We start from the raw sequence: 13,000 nt of genomic DNA, 5'->3' as shown, positions 1-13,000 counted from the left end.
CCCATTACAGGCGCAAAAAAACACAAGTGCTCCAGAGCTGTCCAGCAATGACAGGCAAATGGCACCGACATTCCTCCCAATCAAAAACAGTGCTGGTATACCCATGCTGCCGAGAAGGCGCAACCACCAAGCACCGAGTCTCCTCCTTGATGAATGTTGTGGCCAAAAAATGCTGAAAAACAATCCACACCCGGTCCACACTACGCAACAACAAACACAAAGTGACAAAACAAACACAAAAACAACAACAACAAAAGCAGGTCTCATGAGAGCACTTGCCGACGGGTGCCTACTCGGGCGCCATCTTGGACTTAAAAGCAGGAAGGTGTAGCAGTGAAGGGAGTGTGTTATTATGCAAGTATACTGTATATAGATAGTGTGTACAGGCCAAGGGTCAAACTGGAGGATGGTCTGATGGTCAGGCATACCTGAGATGAATTAAGCAATTTCGCTGTGAGTCACTGGATTTTGTATGTCAATCCCAACAAACCTTAAATACCATTTTGTCTATACCAGGGTGCCCCATATGTCGATCGCGATCGACCGGTAGCTCGCAGACAGGTCCCAAGTCGATCGCGAGGGGTGTAGAGGTTAAAAAAAAAAAAAAAAAAAACATTTGCGTGTCTTTGTGCATGTTATTTCTATGATATATATGTATTTTTGTGTTAGTGCACACTGAACCGTTAGCATCCTATTAATCTCCCTTTCACAAAAAAGTATTTTTTTAAAATAAAGAAATAAGAAAGCAGGTCACCTTGAATCTACGGTGGCGCGTGACCTGCGTCACTGTAAGTTGTTAGTGTTCAGCAGTCTGCAATTGAAGCTTGTGATCAGAGCTGCGCTATATCTTTTAATGTTATTATTATTCTCATTCAGAGTTTGTTTCATGCACAATTCACTGAGAGCACTGGCAAAGAATGGGAATCTGGAGGGCCGAGAGAAGCATTTTAAAACGGCACACGTGAGCTATGATAGTTCACGCGCTGCAAAAGTGAGGCCCATGCCTCCGTGTCAGGTCTCTCCGAAGGTAGGCAGTGATTTCCTTTTCACAAACCCGTGTCTCCTTTATTTTTCTGTTTTGGTCATCTTAGGGGCCGTTATGGCTGTTGCTCATTCTGGCATGCCTGTGTAAGCGCGTGCGTATGCACGCATGTGCGGTCACGGGTCCATCGCGGGAGGTCTGTAGATCGAAAAGTAGATCTTCGGTCAAAAAAGGTTAGGCACGCCTGGTCTACACATTTAGTCGGTTCATGCACTAGTCCATGAGTGGGCAATTGCGACACATGAGATATTAGAATACCTTTGAAGGGCCATGCCAACATGGTAAACTCAACTTTTTTGTGTGTTTTGAATTCAGAAAGTGTTCAAGTGGCTTGTTGTATTTAATAAGCTGCTACTTGTTTGGATATGTTTTGCTTTATGATTAGGGAATGCTCATTTTAAACTCGTACGCATAAAATTATATTAGCCGTTCCTCGTTGGGACTCCAAAATAGGTAGATGTGTCAGAATTTAATATTGTTGACAGCGATGCAAAATGACGACTCATAATATATCCAAATACGTACAGTCTATGAAACTGTTCATGTGCAAATTAAGAGCAATCCCACTGGCCTTCTTCCCTCCACTGTGCAGGAAATGGTGATAACATGAGGACAACTGTTGGCATTTTTGTCATCCCAAAAAAATGAAAATGTCAGCAAGTTGACAAGAATGAAGATGTGTTGTAGCTGTTGCTCGCTGCCTTGCTTGTACTGTCATCCAAATGTGCACATCCATAATAAAAGCGCCACATAATTTACGTTTTCTATTGACTTTATGGTAACTATGAGAGCTGAGGGCAGAAGCGAGACAGGCCAGATGTTGCACTAGGGCTGTGGGGGAAAAAAGTCAACCACAAAAATTGGTCGGAACAAAAATGCATGCCTCGAAACTATTAATCAATTACAGTAATTGGTTTTATTTATTACATTTTTTTATTGTGAAACCTGGAACAATTGTTCCGGGTTTCCGCACTGACATTTGTTGTAGCGGGTATTTTCGGCAAATAGGTCCTTCTGGCCACCACTGCGGCACAATGGCTAAGGTAGAATGAAAGTCGTGTTCGTGACAGACAGCCCTAGTCTGCACTTGTCTGTTTTCCAATCCTCCAAGATGAATTAAAAACTTGAGACTGACAGCAGCTCTTGTGTTTTCTCACTGACCGATCATCATAATCAATACATAAATACATAAATTTGGCTTTTTCTGTTGTTCGTGGTAGAACAATTGTTTTAATTCTGCTGGTAACTTGTTTTTTTTTTGTTGTTTGTTTTTGCTGGGTGGCTGGGTGATAACAAGAATCCCCCTCCTGACATTTTGCTCAAAGCCAACAGTGGGAACCCTGCTGAATTTATTGCATACATTCCATTTTTCCCCATGAACGTGTGTGTACGTGTATGCATGCGTGTGTGTGTTCACATGCATGGTAACTACGTAAAATGCACCTGTTGTAATCATTGGGAGAGATTTGAATGAAGTCCATTGTTTTAAACTACATTCACACAAATGTTTGAACCCTTTTACTAGTGCCTCTAAGTCCGAATTATCGCACTCTGAAAATAACAGTAATTTGTGATTGTCCTCTTCTCCTGTAGAACAAAAAAAAAAGAAAATAAAGTGTGTTTCCAAGGTTAAGAGTTTTTCTTCCTTGACCACACCTGACTTTACTCAGATCAGTGCTTAGTCAGCAACCAGAGCCGTATTCCTCACTCCATCTGTCTCATTTAAGAAATGTGTCACGTTGGCTTCATCTGACGCATGGCATTTCAATGCAGTGATTGTCTTGTGCCGTGTTTCTTTCTCTGTGTGATAAGCACAGAAAAACCTACTTTCTCGATGTGGCCAGGGAACAGGTGACATTAAATTGCAACTGCTTTCCTTGGGAAGAGGTAACATTTCCCCACATTCAATGCAGAATTATTTCACTAACATGAGAATGAAGAGTTACCCCCACACAGGAAGGAATAATATTTCACACAGGATCACGGGACAATATTTGTAAATCATGGATTTTTTTGTTGTTGTTGTGTGCCCTTGCACACTTGTTTTGTTCTATGAAGCGTGAGGTTGAATATCGTTTAAGTGAACTTGAGTAGTAAATCCTGTGACATAGTCATTAGCGGACCAGCCTGGATGCTCCCCTCTCGTGTTGTGATCGGATTACTGTCAATTGCCCCGTGAATAGTCGGAGTTCTTTTATTTGGAGATCTATTATTATGAAGCTGACACCTTTTATTGGCCTCGAATCTTGAGTTTTCTCTGATTGTCCTGTTAGTTGTGAATGGTAGATGCTGGATATTCTGAAAATATTTTGATACCAAGTTCGTTATTAATCACATAGAATCAGTTTTTCCTAGAATTGAGCATCTGTTGCAATCAAATAGCCTTTAGGAACGTCCCATGGGGGAAAAAAAGTTTATCTGATGTCAAAATTGATTTTTTTTTAAAAACATAATAATAATAAAATGGAAAAAATAGCACATAAAATCACTCCCCATCTTGAGTTTTGTTGATGCATGACAGACAAGCGACAAGTCTCTTCATCTGAATGTCACATGCTAACATGTGTAAGTGCAGTTTACATGTTCTCCCCGTGCTTGTGTAGGTTTTTGCCAGCGTGCTAGATTAATTGAAGGCTGTGAATTTCCCATTGTTGAATGTGAGCATACAGTATATAGCGGTTTTCTTTGTTTCCTGCAATTGACTGGCTACCGGTACAAATTGTACAGCCCTCCTCACCCATAGTCAGCTGGTATAGGCTCCAATGACCCATGCCTCAATTGAGAGCAAGAAGTATCGGTCATGAATAAGGTGGGTGCACATTCTAAGACTAAAAAGAATTTGTTGTGGAAAAACATGCAAACCTGAATGCATCACCCTTAACCAGTGTAGTGGTTAACATAAAAAGAGAAACGAATGCTTGTGGCATCTGAGGTGAGTCACAAGACTCAATGCAGCTGATGTATTCCACTGGTCAACAGCAAATTTTAATCAGAGATGGCTCTGCATCTGTATTCTTAATGCTGATTTTAAAATGCCTTTGCTTTTTTGTCTAGCGCATCAGGTTTATGAGATTTTTTTTTTTTTGCTACAACTGTAGGTGCCAATTTAATATTGGTCGATTTTTTTGTGACGTGTTCCACATGCTGTGTAGTATTGATATGTTCAATTGGCATATTTCATAACCAAGTTGAAATAATTGTCATGATTATTTTTTGCTGATGTTAGATTCCATTTGTTTTAAATATGCCCTAGTATGTTAGCATACTTTTCTTCTTTAGAAAATACAAAGAAGTCCCTGTCCAGTCTCAGCCTCAAAGGTGTTATGTCTGTGCGGAATAGCACCGATAAGGACGTTTTAGAACAAACTTTCACCTGATAGGCTAGGGGGGAAAATTCGGGCAGATTTGGAATCCGCTTGAAAAAAATCAAGAAAAGTAGTTTACTTGCATCTCAGATTTAAAAAATATATATTTTTTTATTTGTTGACCAGTGTTAATGTCAACCGCTGTATCATATTGAGCAGCCAGACAGACATATCTACCACTTCTCTATGCCAAAAATAAGTTCATTTTCTTGCGTTACTCATTGCAATTACTTGATACCCTAATACAGTGGCCCAAAAAAGAAAAAAAAAATCAAAATGTGCTTGTGGCGGAAATCCTTTGATACAGTGAAGACGCTGCAGTCTCACAATATGTCCTGCTCATGTTAAAATTGTATTTCCACACAATTTGAGCAATATATCTTTTGTGTGTGCGTGTGGGAGGGTGCCGTGAAACGCAATGTTCTGAAGAATTCCAGTGGTTGAAAATAACTGTACAGTCGGTGGTTCTCTGACTTTGTCAACACACAGCTCTCCTCTTCGAGACAAACTCCGCAACTGTCATTGACTTACACTATTCCCCCCTCATCAACTTCAGTTCCTTCTCTCAAGCTCATCTCTCAGGCTTGCCATCTGTCGTTTGTACTGTTCCCCCTTCTCTTGTGCTGTGTCCAAGCTCGTTCTCCCTGTTCTTCCCCAGAGCCATTGGAGGAGCACCATGTGGCCCAGTTGTTGAGTCGGTTCTCCACAGAACTTAGTCTGGGCTGCCACCTCTCTCTCGACGTTGCACTCACCCACCATCTCCACCAGTGCTCCTACCACCTCCGTCTCTTCCGAAACTGGCTTATCTCTGGCCAGGACCCCATAGAGTACCTTCATGGTTAGCCCGCGGTCCACCTTAAATGCCCAATCTCATGCCTTGTCCGACCACTGCACACGGTGTCGTCTTGGACTGTGCTTGGCCTGTGGTGGACTCATGTTTTGCCACTTGGTGTTTATGCATGCTTGTCTGTTTCTGTGGCTATGCAGACTGCAAGCTGGCTTGGTGCACATAAAGTCTTTTGTCCTTCCCCACCTCTGGTAAACTCTAGACAGATAATCTGCCTCCATGACTTGATTGGAGGCAAAGACCATGAATCTTGCAAGAAAACAAATGTTTTCGTAGCTTGATATAAATTCATTACATTTTGAAAATAACAAAAATATTTTCCTTCACCTATTTGTATTTTACTCATTTGCCTATTTCAATTACACTTACACAACATGATAATGCAAGGTTAACACGATTAAAATTTGAAACCCAGTAATAGTAGTCGTAGAATCATAAGTATGAATATTTCCATGAATTCTAAATAAACATCTAACAACTTGCATCTTGCCTGGCCAAAACACATTTTACTTTTATCCAATACTACTCAATTGAAATATGTGTTAATTACCGTATTTTCCGCGCTATAAGGCACTTCGGAGTATAAGGCGCACCTTCAATGAATGGCCTATTTTAAAACCGTTTTCATTTATAGAGCACACCACATTTTAAGGCGCGTAGAATAGAAGCGACAATCGGGGCTGCGGATGCATTATGCATCCACTAGATGGAGCTATGCTAAAGGAAATACAATACAAAACAGCTTTATTTATATAGCGCTTTCACAACCGCTGCAGCTGTAACAAAGTGCTTTAAAATACTACTAAATCAGAATATTGATCCATATATAAGGCGCATCGGATTATGAGGCGCACTGTCGACTTTTGAGAAAATTGAATGCTTTTAGGTGCGTCTTATAGTGTGGAAAATACGGTAGCTTTATTCAGTCCTACATTCAGACAACTAAGAGTATGATGAAAAGCTCCATACAAATAAAATATCACAAGAGTGAATGCATCCCATGGATTCTATAAGGGGCAGCATGCAGTACTTGCAAACTCCACCCTACCCAAGAGCCTACCTACTGTACAACCCCATTCAATGGTTGTGATGACGATTCGGGGATCTTTAACAGTGACTCCTAATAAGTCAGCGAAAACATTATTCTGCATTCAAGTTCAACTTTTTGTGAGGTGCACGTGTGTGTAGACATGGGGACAAAATTGTTGGTGCTCCTCTGTTAATAAAAGAAAAACACACAGTGGTCACAGAATTAACTTGAATTTGACACAAGTATGTAAATTAACCACTGAAAATCAAGCATTGCTTTTTAAATGTGGTTATACATAATTAATTTTAAACAAATAAAATAAAAACTCATGTAACGAGCCTGGACAAAAATGAAGGTACCTCTTGTAAACATTTTAAGATCTTTTTGAAGTGATGGCCTCAAAAGGTGGCGCAACACAACATGATGGGAATCATCATTTTTGTCCAGGCTAGTTTCATGAGGATTTATGGTTTGTTTGTTTTTTTATTTGTTTTTTTTTTAACCACAAGTCGAAAGCATTTCCTGTTTTTCATTGTATAACTTTCATTAAATGTTTATTAATTATTACTTTGTTAGGTTCAAGTTATTTCTGTGGCCAATGTTGGATTTTCTTTCTTTCTTTTAACATCGACCAGTGCTTCCATCCATGCGTGTTAAGAAGAACAATCATATTTATTTATTTATTTATTGTCATGTGCATGAAATTTGACCCATCACAGCGACCACAGACTGTTAGTGGCACACACTGTAGTAGAGGGCTGCTGGTATCTGTGGCTTGCTCAAAGGCACTGCAGCAATGTGTCTGAGGATGGTCTTGAATTGCGGTCCCCCACGGCAGCACGTGACAATTGTAACTACTGAAGTGTGTGTGTGTGTGTGTGTGTGTGTGTGTGTGTGTCTCTCTCTCTCTCTCTCTCTCTCTCTCTCTCTCTCTCTCTCTCTCTCTCTCTCTCTCTCTCTCTCTCTTTCTCTCTCTCTTCATATATATATATATATATATATATAGTGTGTGTGTGTGTGTGTGTGTATTTATAGTGAGCTACTCTAAATTAGCCAGTATTTTTTTTCAATATTAGCGAGGTGCATTGTTGCTCTCATTGTAAGTTGTTCTCTCCACTGCTGTACCAGTCGTCATGTGACCCACAGTAAAACGAGCTCAACGTGTTTCATTGCCATTACTTTTCTGTAAGGCAGGCATTTCATTTAATCCATCAGTCTGACCCAGCAGCTCACAGAAACATTAAACAGAGTGACATTGTATTGTTTGATTGTCGAGACTTTATGATACGGTTAAAAAAAAAAAAAAAAGTCACATCAAGCATAGCTATGTCTGTTTTCTTGCTGTGCTACAATAAATTCCAGAGAACTCAGTGGCATGCTCTGCCAGTTTATTTTATCAAGACCACAACCTCATTTGCCTTTATCTTGATTTGAAGGAAACATTTTTCTCGTAAATTAAACAGACATGACCCCAATAATCATGATTAGATTGTTTTCTCAGTTACTCCGCGTTTGTGCATTTTTCACAGTCATCCTCTGAGCAGCTCTGGTGACGTGTGGCTTGGTTGTCCACTAACAGCAGTTAAACTGACTGATAACGTGTGTCGTGCCTGATGCTGCTGCAGCTGCTGTGTGCGGCTGGAATCAAACGCGTGTGGAAAGGCTAACTAATAAGGGTGTTGTTGGTTTTAGACTCATGGCGCGATATCGTGTTGCCATCCAGCATGGATTTTGAATCTTAGCTGTGTGGAAATGAAAGGGAGAATGTAGTAGCAGTTCACAACATGTTCTGCTCCGTTGCGAAGAAAGATGGTTTTTGAATTTTAATTGAATGGGAAGTGTTGACCTGCTGTCTCATGTGTCAGCTGCCGTGGTTCAATCTAGCAGCTCATCTGGCCACCCAGAGCAACCAAGAGCTGACATTGTATGTCTCTGTGTACCATCTCTCTCCTCTACCACAGGCTTTGAAGGCTGCTCCATGGTACCCTCCATCTATCCTCTGGAAACACTACACAACTCATTGTCACTCAAACAGGTCAATGAGTTCCTCACGAGTGTGTGTGAGAGTGCCGGAGATCCACATACAAGGACCTCCAGAGGTTCGCCACTTAACTCCATATCAATCGGCGCTATTGTTAAGTATTTGGGAAGAATCGTCATCTCTTCCTCGTTGGTCTTTTGTCTTCGCAGCGCTGTCAGCCATGTTTGGTGCACACAACCATCCATCAGGGGATGGTTCATATATCCCCCACAGAGTCCTCTCCTCGTCCATGTCTCTGAGGTCTCGGTCAGACAAACCTCCATGGTGTGAGTATTAAACTTCACTTGACATCATTGTTGTTATACTCAACTATATGATAAGGAAGTGTTCCTCTTGCCATGTAGACTTTGTCATGTACATTGTGGCTGACTTCAGTTCGCCTTCAATATATGAGACATGGTAACAAAGCCGCATGGAGAATGCGATATACCGTATTTTCCGCACCAAAAGGCGCATCTAAAAGGCTTCTATTTTCCTAAAAGCTCACACCGCGCCTTAAAATCCGATGCGCCTTGTGTATGGTTATTACGGTAATATGTCGACCCCCAAAATGGCTCCTTGCTAGAGAGACATGCTTACAACGCAGAGTTTAAACTTAAGGGGTTACGCAGTTGAACGCGGAAATAGAGCAGCGGCAAGTGAGTTCAATGTTTAACGAGTCAATGTTCTAACTTGCTGTTTGTTAAGTGAACTGTGTCGCTGCTTTATTAAATAAGTTTGACTGACATTTGATCGTTCTGTAGCAACGCCACTCAACGGCTAAGCTATCTTAGCTGTTGTCTCTTGTTCAAGGCTTCTTCGATCTGTGACGTGGGTTGCGTTGGCCGGCGCTGATTGGTTGAACCACGTGCGTATGTGCTCGCGGTCACGTGTGCACAGCAGAGAGCAGTGGCCTATGGACTGCTGAGGCGCGCTTCACTCGAGTGGCATTGCTAAAGTTCTTTTGGCGCATAGCGCCATCTAGTGGATAGATTGTAGATTGCGTCTTATTGTGCGGTGCGTCCATTATATGAAAAAAATTACAAAATAGGCCACTCATTGAAGGTGCGCCTCATAATCCAGTGCGCCTTTTAGTGTGGAAAATACGGTATGTAAAGAAATGGATTGACCTTAGGGTTCGGGCTGTCACTATCGAATCATTTTCGAATCGATGATCCGAATGACTCTTCCATCAAAAATTGGAGAAATCCCCTTGCAAGAATAGGGGTCAACACATCTTAGCACAAAATTGCTGATAAAAACTGTGGGGAGAAAAAAAAGATTTAGCCAGAGTGCGGTGCATTGGCGCTCTCCTGGAGCAGCGAGCGCATCTCGGGCGACCGCGAGTATGTCAGTCGAAGTAACGAGCGTTACGTCCCGCTGGCACGGCTGTTAAGAACTCATCTTGGCGGCCGTGAGTTAGCCCATGACCAGCTGGCGGAAACATAAACACGTTGGCCTGCTATTTAGTTTTTCTTTATTTCTTGTACACATTTTCAAACAGTTCATTTCAACATCACTTCAACTCACACGCAGACGAGGTCTCTGCTTAGCCCACAAGAGACATTGTTGCTCAGAGGTTACTCTGCTCTTCTGTTTTGACACTGTTTCGACTTGAGATGTCGCCACCCTTCCTATTAATTTAAGTCATTCCTCATTGCTTCCCAACAACCATTGTTGTCATAAACATCGTTTCCACTTTTGATGTGTTGCAGCTCCACACGTTATCTATCTAGCACCTTAAATACCACCACCGCTGCATATAGGGCAATACATAAAGCAAAAATCGGACATATCAACACAAAGACAGTTAAAGCACCGAAACAATGCCGAGTCTCATGCTGAACCAAACAATAAAAATATGTTTTCAGATGAGTTTTAAGGGTGGAGGGAAGAGTGTGCTTGCCTAACATTTAACACAATGTTGCAATTCAGTTTCGTAATTTCTGCTTTGTTTTCTCTCCTATGTCTACAGACAGCAGCGGTCCATCCAGTACCGTATCCAGCGCTGGCCCATCTTCCCCCACTACGGCGGACACCTCCCCACGTTTCAGTTTCAGTGATAAAATCTCTCTCACTCCGCAGAGTAGCGAGGAAACCCATTCCTCTCAAAACCTCCCTTCCCAGCCGGCACCTCCACTGGCATCGCAAGTTCTTGACCCAAATTTCTCCGCTGTTTCAAACCCGTCTGAAGTACCACAGACTCCAAATAACTCACCAGAGGATGATAGTGAGCAATGCCACATCGCTGATCGCCAATCAGATGATCCCGAACACACGCAGGAAGGCCAAGAGACTTGTTCAGCCTCGGACCTTTCCAGCGGTGGAGTTGGAGACGTTGGTTTGAGGCCCCCCTGCTCCCCACTAGCCGAGCTCTCTCTCGGTCGCATGGAAGGCTTCTGTCTCCCAAGCTCGCTGCCTGTGCTGCTGGAGCTCAGAGAGAGCAGCAGCGAGGCGGGTTCCAGCTCCCAGACGCCCATGTCTCCTGAAGGACACGACGAGTTCTTTGACACCCAGGAGTCGGTGGACTTGTGGATGGACAGTACCGAGAGTCCTCCGGAGTCTGAGATGCCTCTTGAGGTCACAGCAGACCTCCCAGCAGAACCATGATGCCACAAAGATGAACAAGAAACTACCACGGGTATGAATTTAATTGTTCAGCTCGTACGGCTGGGTACTGAGCAGAATACCGGGTCCCTCCTCTGTCTCGTAAACTCAGTGGTGATGTCAGTGCTGCTCATTACCCATAAAGACACGCTGACATGAGCCCAATCTTAACAAACTACTGGTCCAGTCCATCAGAGGTAACCTGATATATAAATATAAATGTTTTATATAACATCGTTGTGTGTGGACCGGTAGCTCAGTGCTCCACTCTGCTTTCCAGTAAATCAGTCATGTCAACTTGGTGGTTGGAAGGTAAGCACTGACAATGCAGCTTTTCCTTCATGCTTAGACAGTGGTACCGTGACTTGAGAGTGCACCAGCTTTGTCAATCTGTTTTGTTTTTTTTTTTAGGTGCAAGCAAAATTTGAGGTTTGGTCGTCCTGCGTCTCACAATACTGTACAATCAAAGATACGAGTTAGGTTACAAGCTAAGTCGTGGAACGAATTACATTCATTGGTCAGGGTACCACTTTCTCCCAAAGGGTATCCATAAAGACAGCTAAGAAGAAGTCTTACCTGTTACTGTTCATGTTGCATACCAGGTCAGATGTGCTCGCACTTCCTAAAAACAATCTGACGTTGACTCCTCAATCAAATGCCTGCCTGGCCTGACCTGACGCTGTTTTTTTTTTTCCGCTTGTCCAGAGCCGCCTATAAAGTGGAGATATGTGTACAGCACTGCTAACTGCCAAAGTCTTTAATGCCATTCAAATTTCCTGTTAGAAAATAAATATTTATTTTGACAAAGCATTTTGGGGAGATGGGTATTTTCAATCATGGTCGTACTGTTCGTTATGAGAGCACACCGGTGTTGGGGCAACTTTTCAAAACGACTACTATACTCAAAGGCTACATTTTACTTTTGAAGTCGCTTTTATTGTGTTAAGCACTTATGTAGCAGGCATGTAGAGAACTGACTCCACATGTGCTCGGGAGCTCTTCAGGTCGATGATGAAGCTCATGTGCCACTTTTATCTGTGATCCTACGGTGCAAGATGCCACGAGTGACTTGTTGCAACTGTCCAATCATCTTGTCGGTGTGCACTGGGATAATAATGGCACCATAGAGAATGGATGTGTGCTGTTTTTCGCTTCAGTGCAGAGGTTGCTTTTTTTTCCCTTCATTAACACTGTTGAAATCTAAGTGGTCAACATTCTGCCTCCTCCCTGTATGTGGATTAAGACAGAATGATAATAAATGTCAAAAGTCTTTGTTCGGGAGAGTAAATCATCTTCAGTGTGAGTGATCTGTTCTAAAAATAAACTGGTTCCTTGAAGCAGATGTTTCGACTCATTCTTTTTTTTTTTTAAGGAGACATGCAATTCTTTCATAATTCTAAACACTTCCCACGTCTTAATACCATGTCTCAAACATGCGTTTGTCCAAATACCCCAATGATCAAGAATCATAGCGCACCTTTTGTATTAGTTAACGATACTGTTCATCTGTAGTCCTTTCATCTTGATTTACGGTATATTCATTGTCTGAAGCTTCAAGTCTTTAGTTACAAAGAGTGTAAATAAAATTGATTCATTTACAGTATTTGTGTTAAAATGGATGTGCATTGAATTGTTTTACCAGCGAGGTGGCGGTCACGTTTAATGGTGGATATTGAAATGATAGATAGTGACGTGCATTCGAGCTGGACAAGAAGACGAGGCTCAATCTAACACTACACCCGACGGTCCTCATTGAAGTGAACGTAGTGTTCGCTGCCCCCGCATCCCCACCTTGGATAAGGAGAAGAAAGTGGATGGATGAATGTACTGAAAGGAAGAGTACAGAGTCAAAATCAACATTTTTGTGACAGTCATTTTGTAATTTCTCCTCAGTGTTGTCTGACTTCCTGCACCTGTCAGCTGTGTCCGAGGGCATATCCCATGTTTGTAATTCAAAACTGGCACGGGTGGATAACTGGCATGTAGGAGTTTGGGGTTTTTTTGTCCTGGACTAATTGGGTCAGATACCGATTATGATCGATTACACTGGGGAACAATTTGAAAAACCAATGAACAAACTACGTGATGG

The 13,000-nt window shown here is 42.1% G+C and overlaps 1 protein-coding gene across 10 annotated transcripts in view; it reads left to right on the top strand.

Annotated features, from left to right (window-relative positions):
- ppip5k1a (diphosphoinositol pentakisphosphate kinase 1a) overlaps positions 1-12,253 on the top strand; it is a 53,024-nt gene extending 40,771 nt beyond the window's left edge. For 6 of the 10 annotated variants that reach the window (XM_019867373.1, XM_019867370.1, XM_019867368.1 and 3 more), the window contains 3 exons: positions 8,246-8,383; positions 8,475-8,591; positions 10,280-12,253. In XM_019867373.1, coding sequence (XP_019722932.1) covers positions 8,246-8,383; positions 8,475-8,591; positions 10,280-10,914 — 890 coding nt within the window. In that variant the 3' untranslated portion in view covers positions 10,915-12,253. Of the gene's footprint in view, positions 1-5,065; positions 5,246-8,245; positions 8,384-8,474; positions 8,592-10,279 lie in introns of all 10 variants that reach the window. The other 4 variants (XM_019867365.1, XM_019867366.1, XM_019867363.1 and 1 more) reach the window with 1 other exon arrangement.
- The last annotated feature ends 747 nt before the right edge of the window (positions 12,254-13,000 follow it).

Source organism: Hippocampus comes, unplaced genomic scaffold (assembly GCF_001891065.2).
Source record: "Hippocampus comes isolate QL1 unplaced genomic scaffold, H_comes_QL1_v1.1 scaffold2, whole genome shotgun sequence".
Classification (NCBI taxonomy): domain Eukaryota; kingdom Metazoa; phylum Chordata; class Actinopteri; order Syngnathiformes; family Syngnathidae; genus Hippocampus; species Hippocampus comes.
The sequence above is the reverse complement of the archived record's forward strand: the minus strand, read 5'-3'. Positions and strand labels throughout refer to the sequence as shown.